The sequence below is a fragment of the Chelonoidis abingdonii genome, chromosome 9 (assembly GCF_003597395.2).
Source record: "Chelonoidis abingdonii isolate Lonesome George chromosome 9, CheloAbing_2.0, whole genome shotgun sequence".
NCBI classification, from domain to species: Eukaryota; Metazoa; Chordata; order Testudines; family Testudinidae; genus Chelonoidis; species Chelonoidis abingdonii.
In genome coordinates, this window is record NC_133777.1 from 84,591,195 (window position 1) to 84,612,532 (window position 21,338).

Sequence of the window (21,338 nt, forward strand, 5' to 3'; positions counted from 1 at the left end):
GGTTTACAATCAATACGCCAAATATATCCAATTAGTATTACAAATTGCATCATACTGAAACTAATATGGCAATGTCACAATGATATCAACAGAATGTCTGTTTTTTAGATTTTTCAGAAACCATAGAATAAAAATGCAAGTTAATGAATGGGTTATAATGATTCCAAAGGAGAGGATGCACTGCAGGACAGAAAAGGAAAGAGCGTAATTTATGATGTTACCAGAACCCAGAAATTAAATAAGTTTGGTATAACTTACTTCAGTCAATGTGTTGTAATGTTTCAAGTTTTAAAACTTTTTTTAAAATATTACTGGACGTGTATATCGTTAAAAAAAAAAAAACTATATTAAACTGCTTACAAAGTGTTAAAAATGTTTATTAACCAGGGATCAGTCCTGATCTAAACGACATCCTTATTTGTATTAGTTTCTCTGTGATATCAGACTGGTGGGCTGTAACTCTGATATTAACTTTAAAACAGTCATACCAACTCTATTGACTTAAATGGAACTTGAGAGCATTATGTAGCTTATAAGATAAGGCCCAATGTCATCAGAATTTTATTGAATATATTTTAGTTACTTTCATGTAAGTAAATAGCTTGAACTTTTTGGGGGGAGTTTGAAGACCCACCTCCACAAGCCATCACTGTGATGTCAGAGTGATGGACTATGACTCTGATGTCAGAATTAGTATTTTTTAAAGGATATGTTGCTATACATTTACTGTCACAGATCCATACAATCTACCTATCTCTTAATTTATATTATAATATACAGGTAATGGAACTATTGTATAACACCACACACGTACCACCTGAAAGAGTTCTGATGTTACCATGGTAACCACAAGACTACTTTGTGTTGTCACGAGAGCTTTGCAGTATAGCCCAGCAATATAACTCAATAGCATGCAATGTTAATGCCACTGGGACCACTAAAAGTGCTGTTCTGGACACAGAAGACAAGACACACAATATATATGAAAAACATGGAATTTTATATTTAAAGGGAAGCTGTAAAGATAAAATTTAGGATGAATATTTAAGATTAAAAAAGGGATGGGGGGATTTTACAAAACCTAAATCATCAGAAATCTTCTCTCTTTTTTTTTTTTTAATTCTAATGAAAACTGTTTTTGTTTGGACGTAACCATTTCCCTGAAGTGTTTGCAACCTTGTCATAAAAAGATAGTAGGAGTTAATAGAACAGAAGTACTTTATATCTCTTTTGACTGTAAAGGGTTAACAAGTTCAGTAAGCCTGGCTGTCACCTGATCAGAGGACCAACCAGGGGACAGGATACTTTCAAATCTTGAGGGAGGCAAGTTTTTGTGTGTCCTGTTAGTTTTTGGTGGTTGTTCTCTCTGGGTTCTGAGAGTGACCAGATGTGCAACCAGGTTTCTCTCCAATCTCTCCAATACAGGCTCTTACAAGTTCTGAACAGTGAGTACTAGGTAGATAAGGCGAGTTAGGCTTATGTTTGTTTTCTTTATTTGCAAATGTGTATTTGGCTGGGAGGAGTTCAAATGTGTATTTGGCTGGGAGGAGTTCAAAGGTATATTTGGCTGGAAGGAGTTCAAATTTGTATTTTGCTGAAAGGATTTTAATTTGTACTTGTATACTTAGGCTGGGAGGGTATTCCCAGTGTCTATAGCTGAAAGACCCTGTGCCTATTCCATCTTAAATTTACAAAGATAATTTTTACTGTTTTTCTCTCTTTAATTAAAAGCTTTTCTTGTTTAAGAACCTGATTGTTTTTTTATTCTGGTGAGACCCAGGGAACTGGTCGGATCACCAGGGAATGGTAGGAGAAAGGAGGAAGGGGAGAGAAAGGTTAATTTCTCTGTGTCGGATATACTTTCTCTCTCAGGGACAGTCTGGAGGGGGAAAGAGAAGGAGGAGGAAGGTGAATTTTCCTCTCTGTTTTTAGATTCAAGGAGTTTGAAATCACAGTGATTCCAGGGTAACCCAGGAGGGGAAGCCTGGGAGTGCCAACGGTGGGGGAAAGGGTTTACTTTCCTTGTGTTAAGATCCAGAGGGTCTCGGTCTTGGGGAGTCCCCAGGGCCAAGGTTTTGGGGGGACCTGAGTGTACCAAGCACTGGAATTCCTGGTTGGTGGCAGCGCTACAGGTTCTAAGCTGGTAATTAAGCTTAGAGGAATTCATGCTGGTACCCCATCTTTTGGATGCTAAGGTTCAGAGTGGGGAATTATACCATGACAAACCTAAAGTATTTTGCTTTGTGCTAGAGCAGGGGTCTCAAACACGTGGCCTGCGGAGTTATTTCCTGCAGTCCGCCACAGATGCCGACTCCAGTGGCAGCCAAGCTCCCCCTCCCCTGCCAGCGCGCCCGTCCCTGCTCCTCTGCCTACCTTCCAGTGCTTCCTGATGCCAAACCACTGTCTGGCGGTGCTTAGGACTTTCCAGAAGTGAGAGGGGAGGAGTGGGGAGGCAGCGTGCCAAGGGGAGGAGGCGGAGAAGAGACAGGCCAGGGATGGGGTTGGAACAGGGGCAGGGAGGAGGTGGAGCTGGGGCAGGGACTTTGGGGAAGGGGTTGGAATAGGGGTGGGGAAAGAAGTGGGAAGAGGAGGGCAGGGGCGGAGCCTCATGGAAGGAGTGGAGTGGGAGAGGCCAGGGGCAGGGGGGGCTTTTGTATGTTTGTATGAAAAGGTTTCAGTAATGCGGTCCTTGTGGTGATTTGAGTTTGAGATCCCTATGCTAGAGCACAGATGTCAAAAAGTGAAATCAATTTATTGTTTAGTGATATGCAAAATTTAAATAGTTTTAACAATACACAATTTTCCACAGGTAAAGAAAAATGTTAACATATAGATAATTTTTACAGTTCCTTTAAGTCAGTGCCTATATCCTGCTACAATGGGTGCTGAACAAATTCCTAGACACATTGAGTTGCATGGTATCTAAGAACATAAGAATAGCTATACTGGGTGAAACCAATGGTCCAATTAGCCCACTATCCTGGCCAGTGCCAGATGCTTCATAGGGAATTGAAAGAACTGAATCATTTCAAGTGATCCATCTCCTGTGGGCTAGTCCCAGCTTCTGGCAGTCAGAGATTTAGGGACACCCAGACCATAACTAATAGTCGCTGATGGACTAGCTGAATGGTTTGAGCATTGGTCTGCTAAACCCAGGATTGTGAGCTCAATCCTTGAGGGGGCCATTTAGGGATCTGGGGCAAAAACAATAGTTGGGGATAAGTCCCCCTTTGAGCAGGGGGTTGGACTAGATGATCTCCTGACGTTCCTTCCAACCCTGATATTCTATGATTCTATCCTCCAAGAATTTATGTAATTCTTTTTTGAACCCAGTTATACTTTTGGCCTTCACAACATCACCTGGAAACAAAGTTCCACAGTTTGACTGTGCATTGTATGAAGAAGTATTTCCTTATGTTTGTTTTAAACCTGCTGCTGATTAATTTCATTGGGTGACCCCTGGTTATTGTGTTATGTGAAAGGGTAAACAACACTTCCTTATTCATTTTCTCCACACTATTAATTTTATAGACCTCTAACATATCCCCACTTAGCCATCTCTTTTCTAAAACAGTCTCAGGTTTTTTAATCTCGCCTCATATGGAAGCTCATTTTTATTCCCTTCCTGTGCCTTTTCCATTTCTAATGTATCTTTTCTGAGATGGGGCAACCAGAACTGCATGCAGTACACAAGGCGTAGGGGTACCATGGATTTATATAGTAGCATTACAATATTTTCTGTCTTACTATCTCTCTCTTTTCTAATGGTTCCTAACACTCTTTTTGACTGCTGCTGTAGATGAGTAGATGCTTTCAGAGAACTATCCATGATGACTCCCAGATCTGTTTCTCAAGTGTTAACAGCTAATTTAAAACCAAACATTTTATATGTATCGCTGGGATTATGTTTTCTAATGTGAATTACTTTGCACTTATCAGCACTGAATGTCATCTGCCATTTTGTTGCCTAGTCACCTAGCTTTCTGAGACAATTTGATTAGAATTTTTTAAACTTCACTGCATCTTTACATAGTATTTTAACTATAATGCAGAATTATAAAGCTGCCATTTTTAACACTTCACTTTAACACTAAAAAACCATTTTCTGATCTAAACTTCATTTATCTGCCATGTATTTCTCTGAAACATTTTTGCATGCTTCTGGCATCCTGGATCTTGTTCTTCTTTTAATATCTACAGTATTAAAATGGCAATATCAGAACTTATGACTGATAACACTGACTGAAGAAAGGTTTTATAAAATCAGATCATCTTTTTAAAAAAAAAACAACAATTTTGAAAACTATTTCAAAGTGGCACTCACTCAGTAAAAGTAACGTACAGTATATAATCCTCCCTAAGAATTTGCACTGACAAGTTTTAATATGAAAATCTGCGTGCTTCAGATCTGTGCCTACATAGAGTTTGAAGAGATTCAGTAATTTAGCCCTGAAACATCATGTCTAAGGTGCAATAAGTAGGTACAAAATTCACTGAGGCACACGGAAATTATACCTGATTACCCTATACCTGAATTTGGCCTCTTGTATTTATAAGGCAACTTTTCTTATTTCGCCAGTGGAACATCTGATACTAAGTTCTCAAACTTATGGGACTATCATAAAAGTCTGTAATTGTTTTATAGTTGGACAGTGTCAGCAACTTTGCAATTTAACTTCTATATCTGCATTCACACACAACTATTATGGGGCACTTTTTGTATTCTATTGTTTATAAAGCTGTTCTACCTCCATAGAACATGCATTTTACAAATTCTTATTCTTCTTAATATGGTACTTGATCAAATTTTAGAAAAAATGAATATGACTCAAAAAAATTTAAAAAAGCAACAAAACACTGAGCTCATACCTTGGGCGTGCTTCCTTTAATAAATTTTTTGATTGATGACAACAGACCGGTTTCATTCTTCTGTGGTTTTCCTCCTCCAACAGGTAAGCTCTCTTCTACCTCTGAATGTTTCCTCTTTGCCCTCAAAGTACGCTGGGTGTGAATTTGATTTGACTGCTGAGAAGCTTTCCGCGTTCTCAGCCTCATTTTTTATGTGTTCCACATGTAAAACTACAAAAGGAAAAACAAGAATACTAGGTTACTGAGGTACTGTATTAAGCCTGAAAGTATGAATCCCCCCCAGTTATATATTTATAAACACTAGTCTGATACACTGTGCTTAGTTTTTCACTCAATATGTATCTCCCTTAATTTAAATAATACTGCATTTTCGGGAAACGGAGCTAACTTGGTGTCACGCTTTGCACCGAGGTATAAATCATAGTAAAGACTGTGCATTAGATGTGTGTTAGGCTATCACAATTTACCAAAGAAATAGAAAGCTGATCTTCTGGACTACCATATCTGGAGTTATCATAAGAGACTGATATTTATGTCCTAAACAGATTTACGACATAGGACTTAGTTATAAAATACCCATCACTTGGTGGTTGTTTTTTTTCCAAAAATTTATTTATGCTCATCTAACTCCAACTGCTGAGTAGACAGATGAAATTACTTCTAATACGTAGATGTTTAGGTACTGAAAAACAACAACTGCTCTGAGGATTTAGGAAAAGATACCAGTAGGGAAGTAGATGGTTCATGGTCAGAGCGATATCATTCTGAGCTTTTCACCCTTAGGCCACTTCAAATCCAAACAAAGTAAACAGTCACCAAAGTTACAAAAAAATGCTGGCAATTGGGTAGTCTCATTTCCATTCCTAGTAGAGAGATGATCATGTAACAGTATCATTACCTACATGCTTTTTAGTAGACTCAACAGAGAGCAAAGTGATGAATTGGCAGGGCCTTTCAAAAGAACAAGGTTGAACTGCATTAGAATGATTTGTGCTGCTGCTAGTTATGTTGTACTTTCTATAACTGTTGACAAACATTGGGCTTCATCTTCCACAGATGTCAATCTGGAGCTTTTAACCAGCACCAAATTTGCCAACTATTATATCAAAGAGTAAAAGGAGTTAAGATTTTTCAAAGATTGGAATAAATACTTAGTGCTCTCCAGAATTTAATGAAGGCCCACTGAAACACTAACACAAATGTATAGAAGTTGACCATTTATAATCTTGTGTGTATCAAGTAACAGAAGCATTACAACTCAGGGTCTACGTTTGTGTGTCCTCATATTAATATTTACAATAATATCATATTTAGTTGTAAAATAATGTATACAGAAAGGTTGAAGCAAAGAAATAATGAAAACATTCTATAAGACTTTAATCCACTTTATCTCTTCCCACCCATTCACCAAAAGAGGAGGTTATTTATCTGTAACTGGAGGGTCTTCAAGACATGTGGTCCCTATCTATACTCCACTGTGGGTTACTCATGAGGCCAGAGCTGGGGAATTCAAAAGTAGCGTACTTTGATCTGCGTACACGCCCTGACTCTGACTGAGAGGATAAAAGGCAGGGCGAACCAATCGCTTTTCCAGTTCCTTCTTTACCGTGAATCAGATAAGATCCAAAGCAGAGGGGAAAGAGGGTAGGTAGTAGAATACAGATACACATCTCAAAAGAACCTCCAGTTACAGGTAAGTAACCTCCTCCTCCTCTTTGAGTGATGGTCCCTATTGTATTCCACTGTAGGTGATTGACAAGCAGTACCTAAATAGGAGGAGGATGCGAGGACAAGTACCGACATCCCAAAGGAGGCATCAACAAAAGAGTCTTGCAACAGGGCATAATCCCTTGCAAATGTGTGAATGGAACTCCATGAGGCCACTTTACAAACGTCCAGGAGGACTTCTGAGAGCGGACAGCAGGAGTAGAATGCAGCCAGATATCCATTTGGAGATTCTCTGGGTGAAGATGGCATGCCCTGACTCCTTCTGCTACAGCAACAAACAGTCTCAGGGATTTCCTGATTGGTTGTGTTCTCTGCAGGTAAAAAAACAATGTTCATCGAACATCAAGGGAGCGGAGTCTTCATTCTTCTGCAGAAGAATGTGGTTTCAGGAAGAACACAGGTAAGTGAGTGGATTGGTTAAGGTGAAATTCCAAAACTATGTTAGGGATTAATTTGGGGTGTAGATGTAAAGAAACCTTATCCTTCTGGGATATTCCATATGGAGGTTCTGCCATCATTGCTCCAAGTTCACCAACCTTCTTGCTGATGTGACAGCTATGAGAAAGATGACTTTGATGGAAAGGAGGGACATGGAACAAGTAAATAAATAAATATATGGAGATATACCTATCTCATGGAATTAAAAGGGACTCTAAAAGGCCAGTGAGTCCAGCCTCCTGCCTTCACTAGCAGGACCAAGTACTGACTTTGCCCCAGATCCCTAAGTGGCCCCCTTAAGGGCTGAACTCACAACCCTGGTTTAGCAGGCCAATGCTCAAACCACTGAGCTATCCCTCCCCACTAAGTAGCTAAAGGCTCAAAGGGGAGCCCTGTTAGCACTGAGAGAACAATATTCAGATCCCCCGGGGCGCTTCTGAACAGGTGGGAAGGTTCTTATTAAACTTTTCCAGAATCTTATGGTCAGTGGGTGTGCAAAAACTGAGTAGCCTTGAGAAGGTGGATGGCATGCATGATCACCGCCAACTGGATTAGTAAGTGCTGATGGATAAACCTGATGTTTTCATGCATAGGATATAATCTAAGATGAGAGGAATACCCATAGTTTCTGTTAGAAGGCCTCTCTGTTATGTCCAAGGTGAAAAGCATTTCCATTTAGCTAGGTAACGTTTTCTAGAAGACTCCTTTCTACTACTGGAGAAAATGTCTCATACAGCTGAAGAGCAAGAACATTCTAAGGATCCTCCCCATCCAAAATCAGACCCTGAGATGGAGCTGCCATAGACTGGGGTGTTTGATCTTGCTGTTCCACTGGGTAAGTAGCTTGGGGAACTTTGGAAGGATAATTGGTTGGCAGGATGACATGCTAGGAGGTTGAGAAATCAGAACTGTGAGCCAGAAGGGTGTGAGATCAGGATGATCTCTGTCCTGCTGGATCTTGCATACGACTCATGGCAGGGGCGGTAGCAGTGGGAATGCACAGCTGAATGGTCTGACCAAGTAAAAAGTAGAGAATCGTCTTGGCAGTGATGATCTAGGGCTCCCCTGAAGCAATATGTGGTGCATTTGCTGTTTGTTTGAGAAGCAAATAGACCCCTGGTTGGGGTTTCCCATAGAGTAAAAATGTTGCAGAATACTGCATCATGAAGCTCCCACTCATGGTCAAGTGCAAAATGTCTGCTGAAGGAGTCCGCAAGCATATTCTGCTTTCCTGGAAGGTAGGCTGCCCATAGGGTGCTGAAGCACCAGTTCCAGGAGCTGACTGCTCTCCACCCAGGGAGGCAGACCTCGCTTCCCCTTGCTTGTTGAAGGAGAAGACAATTGTAGTGCTGTCTGACACAAAGAAATGGTGAGTGCGGATGGAAAAAAAGACTTGCACACCTTCCATACTGTCCGTAGTTCCAGAATATTGATGTGCATCCTGGCCTCTCGAGATGTCCAAGCCCATTGTGTTCTGCGGCTGTTCCTGTGCTCTCCCCAACCTAGTTGAGATGTGTCTGTAACCATGATCCTGTCTGGAGAGAAAGGGGACCCTCACACATACCTGATGAGGAATTTGTCCACCATAACAGGGAGGACAGTACCTTGGCTGGAACTGTCACCAGGGGGCTCATGGAATGATGGCTTGGGGAGTATACTAACTATAGCCAAGTTTGAAGGCAACAACAGTGCAGACTTGAGAACAGGGTGATATAAGTGCACAGGCCATGTGACCTAGTAGGGACAGACATGTTTTGACCAGTACCTGAGAGTTGTGTGTGATGTGAGCTATGATACTGTTCGTGGTCTGAAATCTGTCCATGAGCACATACAGCCCTGTGGTGACAGAATTTAGAGTTACCCTGATGAAGTCCAATCTAATACTAAAACTACTGTTAAAACAGCTAAAACTATAAACAATTAAGACTGATAACTATTTACTATTTATAAGGTTCTTTATTGTTTGTAGGTGAAGTTGATGTGGACACTAAGGATTCTGACCTGGACCATGTGGTGACGAGAAGGAACTGGAGAAGTGAACGGTCTGCCTTTCCCTTTACCCCTCCATCAGAGGCACGAGATGAGCCAGGTTCACATGTGGACCAACCATCACTACTTTCAAAATTTCTGGCTCCAGGCTGATGCTGCACATGCATAACCCACAGTGGAATATAATAGGGACAATCACTTGAAAAAGAACATGAAATTATTTAAAACTTTTTCACATTTAAAACCCTTTACAGGTTCAAAATAACAGCATTTACTAATATAATTTGTGTCTTATCTTTTCTTCTTCATGATCTGAGACTGCTAAATTCATTTTTTGTGTAATCTATAGTAGGAGCACTTTAACAGGGTAGTTCACCCCTTGAGTGAAATCAGGCCTAGTTTTCCTGTTTCAGTCCAAGTGTGTCATTTGAAAAAATGAGAAGGGTGGGGATGCCTCAAGAGTTGTTATAAATAAAAGACAGACCAAAGCCAAAAGGGTGTTCAGAACCCTGAGTCCAGAGAGAGCTTAGAGGAAGAGCAGAGCTGGGTTGACAGCTTCAGGAAGGGGGACGCCCCTGAAGGAAGGGTTAGTGAGATGGCCTAGTTGAGTAGTGGAGTCAAATCAGGTTAGTGAAAGCAGAAGGCAAGACAGCAGAATGGAGGAGGGGGAATTACCTACAAACTTCCCCAGGCTAGAGAGCCCTGGCCAGAAAGGGCTACAGAGAGTTGAAGGCTGAGAGCAGCAGATAGAGATGCCTGCCAGAGAGCTGAAGCCAAAGGGCCAAAGAGGGTTGCAGGCCAGGGAATGAAGGAGAGTTGAGCCCACTGATGTCTCCAGACAAAAGCTGGAATTGTATCTCAGCTTGGGTAATGTGGTCCCTGAAAGGTGGAGCTTGGCAACGGATGCTCAAGCTGTACAAGAGAGCTGCAGACTGTTGTGAAAGTTGCTGGAGTTGTACTTGGATTGCTGATGAATGGCTGGGAGCTGCTGAAAGTGATGTACTTTTGGATTGTGCTGGGGGTTCTGGACTATGGTTGTGGGACTTCTGTAATAAATTAACCCTGCAAAGGCCAATTTATATATTAAGCTGTACGGAGTTATTGGGAACCACTGAAGGGGAAACTGAGGCAGGCACACTGGGCATGCCACAACCTAACACAGAAAGGCAACCCAAGTAGAACCCCTCTTTATCACATATGGTGGGAAAATGTGGACAGGAGATCAGCCCCTGAAAAGCAGTGACACCAGAAGAGGGAAAACGAAGCAAGAGCTGCTTGCAGGGCTACCCTGAAATCATTAGAGAGTGCATTGGAGGTGGCCGTCCTGACAGCCACCTAGAACCCTAGTAGGTGCTTATGTACAAATCTAAAGGAAATGTATTCTATAAAATGGAAGAAATTGACAAATATTTACTGGTAGTTTGGGCCAAAGATACTTTAACATCTATATTATATAATTTAATATTAAAAATATGTAAGTTCATGATAATGTTGTTTTTATTTACTCATTGTGGGTTAAAAGGGGCGTTAAAGGCTCACATCATAAACTAAACTCATGTTGCTGGTTATAGGCAATGGAAGTAGTGACACCTATAGTCAATGTTGTCCAACATTTTCCATTATATGTCCCTGTTTTCAGTTGTTTATAACTTTGCCAAACTTAAACTGTTTTGGCTGAAATCTTCCATGCCCCCCGTCTTCCTCAGGCTGAATTTTTTGGAAAAGTTTCAACTAAAATGGTTTTGCTGTGTCAAAAAATGAGGTTAGGGGAAAATATGCTGTTTTGTCACATTACAAAAAATAATCTGACAATTGTTTCAATGAGAAGCTACAGTGCCTCCATGTAGAGACTTGAAATTTGGCAGATGGGTTGCCCTGCTCTCAGGAATATATCTTTTGCCATCCTGATGAAAATTTGCCCAAGTTACAAGCCTCTGAAAAAGTGCAGCTTGCAAATGCTCAGCAGAGACTTGTTAGAGTAAATTTTCTAAAGGCTATGTCTGCATTGTGCACATTCCATTCACTCACAGCCAGTGTTCCCTCTAATTTTTCCCACTCATGTGAGGAATGATTTTTTTATGTGCACCAATATGGAGGTGATGTGTGACACATCACCTCTATATTGGTGCACATAACAAAATTCATGTGCTTGGGGAAGGGCCGAGGGATTTGAGTATGGGAGGGAACTCAGGACTGGGGCAGAGGATTGGGGTGCAGGGGTGTGAGGGCTCCAGCTGGGGATGCGGGCTGGGGATGAGGGGTTTGGGGTGCAGGAGGGTGCTCCGGAGCTATGGTGGAGAGAGAGGACTCCCCCCAGCTCTCTGCCCCAACAGCAGCACCTGGGCTGAGGGAGAGAGTTGCCTCTCAGTGCCGCGGCAGCTCTGGGGTTGGGGATGCAGGATAGGCACCCCTTTCCCAGCAGGTCCGGGCCGGGGCTGGGTTCAGTCCAGGGTAGGGGCGCCTCAGCCATGCCTGGGGCCGGGCTGGACTGTTCCAGCCGGGGCCAAGCCAGGTCAGGCCCCCCCCCCCCCAGCCCCCGAATTGATCTGGGGTCAATTCTGTCACAGACTTCCTCTGTGATCATCGGTACATCACCATTTTTCTGTTTCTCAGCTCTCCTTTTTGAAAAGGGAGATAAATATTAGTCTTCCTCACAGGGGTGTTACAAAAATAAATTCACCAGTGTTTATGAGACAATCACACTAAGGTGATGGGAGGTCATAAGTACATAAACTGATCAATCTAAAGAAAGTGAAACTTCCAATGACATATTCCATGAACTGTAGCTCTTATACTTCAGGAACAGTTTTCATCAGATCATTCAAACATTCATTATTTCCTGATTATATTATAAAAAATTATACTCAAGTAGATTTTTTTTAATCCAGTCCAAAAAACAAACAAACAAACAAACAGCACAAGAACACAAAAGAACCTCACTAATTCAAATTTTTGACTAATTCACATGTATCCGATGAAGTGGGTATTCACCCACGAAAGCTCATGCTCCAATACGTCTGTTAGTCTATACGGTGCCACAGGACTTTTTGCTATTTTTGACTGAGACATCTATCAACTACTGAATACTACAATTAGGTATTAAGTGAATGAACAATATAATAAGGCATGGTTTAATATATCCCAAAAGTTAAATACAGTTGTTATAATAAATGAACACATTTTATTTATGCTTCATAAAGTCCTAGCAAAACTATTGCAGTATATTTAGTGTAATAACAACCCTTAATAATATGACAGTTCTACAGCAATCTTCTAATAAAATTCTGATGAGAAACAGAGAGAGACTCTGAGGAGTCCGGTGGCACCTTAAAGACTAACAAATTTATTTGGGCATAAGACTGACATTTCAGGGGTCTGAATAAGCAAAGTTCTACTATTAACAGGCAAATGTGAATGTGTATGTTTATACATATACCTGCAAAATTCAGATACCAGAAAGAATATTTAATTACAAGAAACATTAGTTATATAAACACAGAACTTGTTAAAGGAAATCTCATAAAATGAACTATAACTACAAGTTATGTAACCCGTTTCAAAAACGGAACAAGAGTTAAGAAATCAAAATATGAACTGAGTTAATGTTTCTGAATGGTGTATATATATTTATCCTGTTAAGGTACTGTTCAACTCATCCGTACATTAATGCCAAAGAGTTCTTTGGCTTACTTCACATCCTGGGTATCAAGCCTCAAGTTATAAATATCCCTAATGGACTTAGCAACAGTTACCTATAATCCTCGTGATGACAGAAGTCTGCTTTCCTAATGCTCAATGCAGGCAGCAGTGTGCTGCTTTTACTTGTATTACTTCTTGTGTGATTTTCTAAAACATGCACAAAAGAAAATGACTTACTAGACTGTGTATAAATACTTTAACCTAAATATGCATACGAATTTCCTTGCTCACACACATACTATTCAGATAGTGACCATAGTATCCTATTCAATTAAGAGCCTGACCAATATATTATGTAACTGAAAATTTCACTTAACCACATTCTGCTAAGATAAGACTTGTTTGTATCTTTACAATGTTTGTTCAATAGAAGATGCATAAAAACCTATATATTTGTACTGCATTTGGGGGTTCAGTAGAAAAAAATAATTAGAACAAACAAATTCCTTTGCACAGAATCTCTTTCAAGAGCAGATAGCTTGGCCAATCTGGAACTCCCACCTTATAAAATAACATTATTTACATAACATCACGAAAAGCTGATAAAGAACTTGAAGACTAATAAATACATTAACCGTGGATATGCCCAACACTAAAAGATTAAAGTCATTGGTGTCTCCGTATTTTATTTATGTAACATAAAAATTCTGAGAAATATCCTGCCTCCCTTCTTTCCTTATCGAAATCTTAAAAATCAAACAATAACAAAGTAGGCATATGATGAAAGGTTGGAGACAAACTATAAGTTCATAATATTCTGAAATTCATTCTTTAAAGAAAAAGAATGGGTAGAATGAGATGATAACCAGAGTGGATAAAAATCAATGATTATAAAAAAAATCTTTTTATTGTGTTATTTAATTCATAATAAAATTGTAAACCTGTTTAAAATGAATAAAAACAAGGAAGCAGGGGGTGAGATCTACTAATATTAAAAATTTGAAGGACAGCCTAAGTAACTTAGGAAACTGTCTCATTTTCAAGAGAGTCAGGCAAGCAGGAATTTAAGCTCCAGTTACTTTTACTTAGGCATATCTGAAAATTTTCCCAGGTTGACCTGAAATAATCAGTTTAACTAACTGACTATAATGTGAAACATACTTTTATAGAAGTTTATGTATACAAAACATTTGTTTTGTTTAATAAAAATAAATCTTATTTGCCGTTGTGTGTTTAATTCCAAGCACCATCCTTATGCATCTTGACACAAACCATGAGCAAGAAGTTAATTAACTAGTAAATAAGCAATACATCTTTCAGCATTTGCAACACACTAAAAATGGAAAATTAATAAGAATCTGAAAATATTAATCTATATAATTGCCTAAATAAATGTATATATATAGTTTACCATCCCAAGTAGCAAAAAGAGGTACCAAATCTGGTGTAAAGGTTCTGTAAATCAACATGTTTTAATGGTTTAATCAGTCAATAGGAATTCATCTGTATTTAAAAAATAACTGTAGTAAAAATGGAAAAATTTATTAAAATTATTTAAATCAATGTTTTCCACTTGGTGATTTAAATCGGCTTGATTCATACAAACCCACCCTGATTATAACTGCAACCTTGATTCGGCAATATGTAACAGAGGGGAAAATAAGTAATAAAGGAACAGTTAAAATCAGGAAGTTTAAAGAGCTTCTCTCTATTCCCTCAAGTTCTTACATACTGAGTTAAGCTTCACTACCTTTTAAATATTATCTCTGTTCTACAGCTTAGATACTGTGTGTGTACTGGAAACAGCTTCCTTTGTATGACTAGCATTTCTAAATAAAGAGCATATTTCTGCACAATTTTCAGTCAGGGATGAATTTTTCTTAATTTTTTTCATCACTGATGTTGGAGCAGGATCTAATTTTCTACGAAATCACTAAAAGCAGATTTAGGTGTGCACATACCATTAATTTAAAGCTCTAAAGACTGCTTAAGGAACATGTCATCCAAACTGGAAAGTTGGAAGACAAAACAGATGATAAAACAGCAAGAACTATGCTACACATGATAATGCTGACTAACAGTAAATGATGTTTGATAAGATGGAAGTGACCAGTAATGTTGGACTGCCATCACTCAAGAGCCTATATATTCCAAGAATAAGTATGGTATATGCTGTAGAAGATTAATAGCAGCACTGCAGGAACTGACATTAAAGTCATTGCTGGTGTGTGGTTTAAATGAATGGCAGGAGCAAATAAATACTAAGCAATGTATGTGAAAAAGTTTGGAGTTGTTTTTCATTTGTTTGTTTTTTTCCTATTGTCGTGTCTAAGCTGGCCCACAAACTCCCGCTGGGATAGGGGCCAGACCACTTGGTGAACTGGGGCACTGCGCTGGGGGCTGGACCACGCAGCTCGGCCTTGCCCTGGTGCTCCAGTCCGGGTGCTGGGTCAGGGGCCGACCATGCGGCTTAGCCCCGCTCTGGCTGGAGGCCGCTCCGGCGCTCCGGCCAGGGTGCAGGCTGGGGGCCACACTACACAGCTTGGGCCTGCTCCGGCACTCCAGCCAGGGCACAGGATTGGGGCCGCATCACGTGGCTCCCAGAAATTGCAGCATGGCCCTGTTTCAGCTCCTACGCGCTCCAATGACCTCCTGCTGTGCTCCAATGGGAGCTGCAGGGGTGGTGCCTGCAGACGGGGCAGCGTGTAGAGCCGCCTCACTGCGCCTCCATGTAGGAGCTGGAGAAGGGACATGCCACTGCTTCCGGGAGCCACTTGAGGTAAGTGCCAGTCGGAGCCTGCAGCCCTAAGCCTCTCCCCATTCCCCTACTATGATCCCCCTCCCGCCCTCCAAACCCCTCAGTTCCAGCCCAGAGCACCCTCCTACACCCCAAACTCCTTATCCCCAGCCCCACCCCAGAGCCTGCACCCCCAACCAAAGCCGTCACCCCCTCCTGCACCCAAACCCCAATTTTGTGAGCATTCATGGCCCACCATACAATTTCTATTCCCCCATGTGGCCCTCAGGCCAAAAAGTTTGCCCATCCCTGATCTAAGCATTCTCCAGGCAGATTAGATATGTAGACTCAAGTGCATTTCAAAAAATCTCGTTCTTGTCCCTGCTCTGACTAAGGAGATTCTGCTTGGCTGATGTCTGGAAGAGGCTCTTCCTGGACAGTGATGACTTTTTGTGGTGCAGTGGAACATCCTTTGTTTAGGGTAAAGGGTTGGAATGGAAGAAGAAAGGAATCTTTATACTTTACTCACCTGTGCTCAGGTCTTAGAGTGGTAGACTGACATTTTCCCACATTTCCCCATCCATGCATCTCAAACAATGTTCTCAAAGAGAAGAAGGTAACTCAGTCTCCATAATCTCTCTACTGAGACTATTCATAAAGATGTCAATTACTGCCATTTATGATGTGGACACTTGTCTGTGATCAACTCACTTCACACAGAGCAGTGAACTGCTCCAATAACTTTCTGTTACTATTAACTTAGTCTAGATTTGAATCAGTAACCCTAGAAGTGAAAAGCTCAATATTCCATTAACGATCACCTCAGCTAAACAGATCTCATCGATAAGAAACTTTGTCAATGTTACTTTTAAATAATTTGGGACAGACAAACGGTAACACAAAAGCCAGATTCAGAGATACAGAAATTGAATTAGAGTAAAAGTTATCTTTCAATTCCTTTTAGATGAATCATCCAGGTCAGATCACATCAGCAAGTTTCATTGCTGTGAGGCAACCCAAATTTTAGAAATTAAAAACTTGAAGACTTACTCCTTGGACTGCTGAAGTATTCATAACTATCATAGATCAACTTCACATTTGTTACAATAACTTTCTGCCTTCTTTAGACAGGTTGTATCTTTGACTAGGAATGAAGACGGTTTGTTTATAATTGGCAATTGTTCACAGATTCTACATTTAGATTATTCTTATATAAAAATCATACACTTCCATGCATTCACTGGCCCTTGCTTTGCCTACTTATGTCGTTTTGTTTTGATTATCGTGAAAAGTTGGAGTTACAAATTTCTTCATTAATAATGATCATGATCTCCCAGCCTAGATAGCCCAAAAATGAAATGCTGTTCTTATTTTTCCATATAAAAGTCTTCTCCCTGTAACAAATGATGCACACTCACCTTGATCGATCAGTCCTTCAGCCCTTGTACAGATTGCACCCATCACAACACATCTTCCATTCTTCTCTCCTGGCCTTCCTTCTCCATGTGCAGCCATGTCTTTTCATGATAAAATCTTCCCATCTCTTTGGAGGTCATCCGAGTGTTTGTTTCAGTTCCCGGGAGTACCACTCGGCAACAGCTGCAGTCCATCGATCGTCAGTAACCCTCGCTATACGCCCGGCCCATCACATTTTACTATGCCGGTTCTCAACAACGATGTCCTGCACTCCACTCTGCTGTGTGATCACTTCATTGGGGACTGCGTCGCGAACTGAAATTCCCAGAATTCTTCTTTCCATCGCCCTCTCCGTGACAGACAGTTGCTGCTCTTCTATCTTCATCAGTGCCCATGTTTCACTGCCATACAACATTGCTGGCAGTACTGTTGAGTTGAAGAGGCTGGCGCGTATTGCCTTGTTGATTTTTCTTTGAGGACATCCTTGATAGGATTGAACACACACCAACCCGCTTTCTTTCTTCTCGAGTGTTCACCTTCCTGATCGTGGCACATGTTAATTTCTTGGCCCAAACAGACATATTGCTCAACTTCTTCTATTTGCTCCCCCCTCGTTGTTATTTGAACTTTTGGCAAGGTATCAAACCACATAAATTTAATTTTGGAGCAGTTAATTTTCAGTCCAGGTTAGATACTTTTTGTGTTGACTACTTGCAGCATTTTCTGTAGTTTGATAGTATTTGATAGTATGATGCACACTAAAATGATAAAAAGTAAGTCTTTGTATTTTGACTTAGACTGCTCCCCAATGGAAACAAGTTGAGGATGAATCTATCTTAAAATAGTTAACATATCTCAAAATTGGCTGACAGTCCCATGTAGCAGAAAAAACATATAATTTACAGTCTTATGTAGGCTGTGAGACCATATGTTATTAATGAAGAACTTTGCACCTCCAATTTCTGCACCATAAACAAAACAAAACTACATAGGCAAAGCAATGGCCAGTGTATGAAAATGTATGATTTAGGACAGAAGAATAATCTAACGGTAGGATGTCTGAACAGTGGCGGATCTTTCTGAAAGTCAAAGGTTCTGGATTAGATGATCAGAATGCTCTATTTTAAATGAGTGGATTATAAATTCCACTAAAACCTGCACTATTCCTGTTGTGTTTCTGGAATGAACCAGCTTTAGACACATTAGATACTCCGAACATTTAATCCATGCTGCTAGGCATATAGAGGCCTATTTTTGGAAGTCTTGTTACAATCCTGATATAGACAGGTTGCTAAACACTTCCTGAACATATCTCACAGGCTGTCATGGAAACCTGTGACCTCACATAATAATTCTGTTAGTACTTTTGAACTGTTCATATCCTCATGCATGTTAGTAAGTTTAAATAAAAAAGCTCAGAAATACAGGAAATTCTAGAGGTTCTTCTTGTCAACAGCTATGGTTGTTCATAGGTTGTTTTTTTAAATAAGCCAATATCAACTTCCACTCTGTGCAGTAATATATAATGTTATCCTTGACATACTTCAAAAGCAATATCAAAGCAAAACAAAAACTCAGCATTATAAGGTTCTGCAGATTCTAAGGACTTATGGTTGGGTACCACCAACATGTTACTGAATTTCTTCTGTAGAATATGTATATCGCATCTGAACTCTCTAGAGTAGCTGCATTAGAAAAAGCAGTCCAAGCTATAAAATATAGAAAAAGCACTGATTTATCATCTCCTGTGACAGTCTTAAAGTCAATGACATCTTAGAATCAAAAACAACTCTCTTTCCTCAAGAAGAGGTGTGAGAAAGTCTTAAAGGCAAGCTCAGATATGCCAGCTGTACTTGGAAAACACAATGTTTATTTAAAGATGTCGGGAAGATAAACTGTGTTATGGTGAGCCGACTGTGGAATAGCCCCTCCTATATTTGTGGTGGAAAGGTCATACACATTGCTATACTGGGGCAAATAAGAGAGCCCTGTTTGCCTGAGTTTCATCAGAAAAAAAAATTTATTTTTTTTTTTACTTCCATTTACCTCGATCTTCCCACAGCATTAAAGACACAGTCACATATTACATATGACTTTGTCATGTGTGTTATCTATCTTTCAGAAAGTTTATGACAAAATATATGAAGGACCTTGGCTCCAACAGCAACATACCCTCTCCCTGTAGAATGAGACTCCTTTAGGGTAAATAAAGAACAATTTCATTGTTTCCCTTCAGAAACACCTGAACTTTAGGTTTGGGTAAAAAAAGAAAGAGAATTGGGTTCCTCCAAAATCCTGAAAAAAACAACTGAGCAAAAAAAAACGCCTTTTGCCATAGCACAACTGGATTGGTGGTATATAAACCCTTACAAAGGAAAATTTTATCCAGTCTGTAGGAAAAGAGGGGCGCAATGTATCTAAACTCCTGTTACTACTACTTCATACTCTTCTTTGATTATCTCCAATAGTACAATTAAATTTGACATTGGTGAGGTCTCATTTGGAGTACTGTGTCCAGTTTTGGGCCCCACACTACAAGAACGATGTGGAAAAATTGGAAAGAGTCCAGCAGAGGGCAACAAAAATGATTAGGGGGCTGGAGCACATGATTTATTAGGTGAGGCTGAGGGAACTGGGATTGTTTAGTCTGCAAAAGAGAAGAATGAGGGAGGGATTTGATAGCTGCTTTCAACTACCTGAAAGTGGGTTCCAAAGAGGATGGATCTAGACTGTTCTCAGTGGTACCAGATGACAGAACAAGAAGTAATGGTTTCAAGCTGCAGTGGTGGAGGTCTAGGTTGGATATTAGGAAAAACTTTTTCACTAGGAGGGTGGTGAAGCACTGGAATGGGTTCCCTAGGGAGGTGGTGGAATCTCCTTCCTTAGAGGTTTTTAAGGTCAGGCTTGACAAAGCCCTGGCTGGGATGCTTTAGTTGGGATTGGTCCTGCTTTGAGCAGTGGGTTGGACTAGATGACCTCATGAGGTTCCTTCCAACCCTGACATTCTATGATTCTATGAAATAGTTCCCTAATTATTCTATAGCTGCAAACACAAAAACATAAATTACGTAATCTTTTGAGGTAAGAAGGATTTTTAAGTGTGAGAGTATTGAGAAAATACACATCATTAACATCCTTGAAATAACAAGTTATAAAACATCAGTAACACACACACATGCACCTTCATTTTTATTCTATTGCCTTGCTGCAAAAAAAAATATTACCACCACAAATATTTTAAACTAATTTTAATTATTTTCTTCCTCCATTTGGGACTATTCAGAATGTTTCTTCTGTACTCAAATTTTCTGCTAAAGTAAATGAAGTCAATCAACCTCACTGTGAAAAACCCCCAAGATACTACCACATTCAAATTTTCTTATTTTATGGATAAAATTTGACAGTCTTTTTCAATATCAATATGACATCATACATGCAATATTTGTATACATTTCCAACACATATTTATGAGGATATAAATCTATTCTTCCTCTGATCAAATTTGGTCTATTTTTTATTTCTCACTGAAGGGCTGCATATTGTCACTTTCATACAGGGACATCCGAAGTGACTTGCTAATATATGTGTGCACACAAAAAATTCTGTTAATGGATTATTAAGGATGCCCAGTTAGAAACTGCAAAAAGTATTTTTTCTCCAAGAGTTAAGGTTCTAATAGCTATTAACTTTTCTGTGCTGCTTATACTGTTTATTTTAATATATATTTTGACATGACAGTAAAACACTAAAGACACATGGATTACTCCAAATCTAGTCGGTTTCAAATAAGGTATCTGCATGAGTTGCCCAGTCAATTTTTGTGATTTAGGAAACTTATTTTCCTATTTTGTTAAATGTTTTTTCCTCCCCATGGTTGTGTGACAAACCATTCAGAAAGGGCAAAACTGATTGACTATGTGAGGGAACAGACTGTAGCTGTAAGATGTGTCTGGGTGCTACTAGAAGTATAAATATTAAATAATGATTAAATGAATTCTCACAAAGATTTCTCAAGTGCACTAAGAAAAAATGAAAAAAATAACGATTCTCTAGACTAAACTCTATCTTCAGATACATCAGTATGAACCCACTACTCTCAGATTCCGCCTAAGCTGCACTTAAATTAATTCCATCTAATTGGCTCAGTTTATTCTACCAATGATGAATCTGCCATGTTAACACGTGTAAAATGTAGTGATGTATTTTTGCACTATAAAAGTAACTCAAAGGTGTAACTCAAGGTAACTCAAAAGTAACTCAAGGTGACTCAAAATATAGAGGAACCAGATCTGTTGAGGAAGAAGATGCCATTTTTATGTTGTCATTTTTCAGGGTACAACTACTCTTTAAACAACAAAAAACATCACAAGTTGCTATTGCTTTCTTGTGCCCAAGTTTAAAAAGTTCCTCAGAAAGGAAATGCTAGAGAACTATTAAATGTTACTATTATTAATTCTATACAACACAGACACATTCTCAAGAGCTAAAAATGTAAACAAACTGGTATTTTAGTGTGATGTGT

General features: G+C 39.7%; 1 protein-coding gene across 6 annotated transcripts in view; it reads right to left on the reverse strand.

The window, feature by feature from the left end:
• The window catches only part of CTDSPL2 (CTD small phosphatase like 2), a 75,406-nt gene that overhangs the window by 38,408 nt on the left and 15,660 nt on the right, over positions 1 to 21,338 (reverse strand). For 2 of the 6 annotated variants that reach the window (XM_075069758.1, XM_075069759.1), the window contains 2 exons: positions 12,777 to 12,870; positions 4,870 to 5,079 (listed from right to left, as the gene is read on the reverse strand). In XM_075069758.1, the coding sequence (XP_074925859.1) occupies positions 4,870 to 5,055 (186 nt within the window). In that variant the 5' untranslated portion in view covers positions 5,056 to 5,079; positions 12,777 to 12,870. Of the gene's footprint in view, positions 1 to 4,869; positions 5,080 to 9,036; positions 9,223 to 12,776; positions 12,871 to 21,338 lie in introns of those variants that run through there. The other 4 variants (XM_032764326.2, XM_075069757.1, XM_032764327.2 and 1 more) reach the window with 3 other exon arrangements.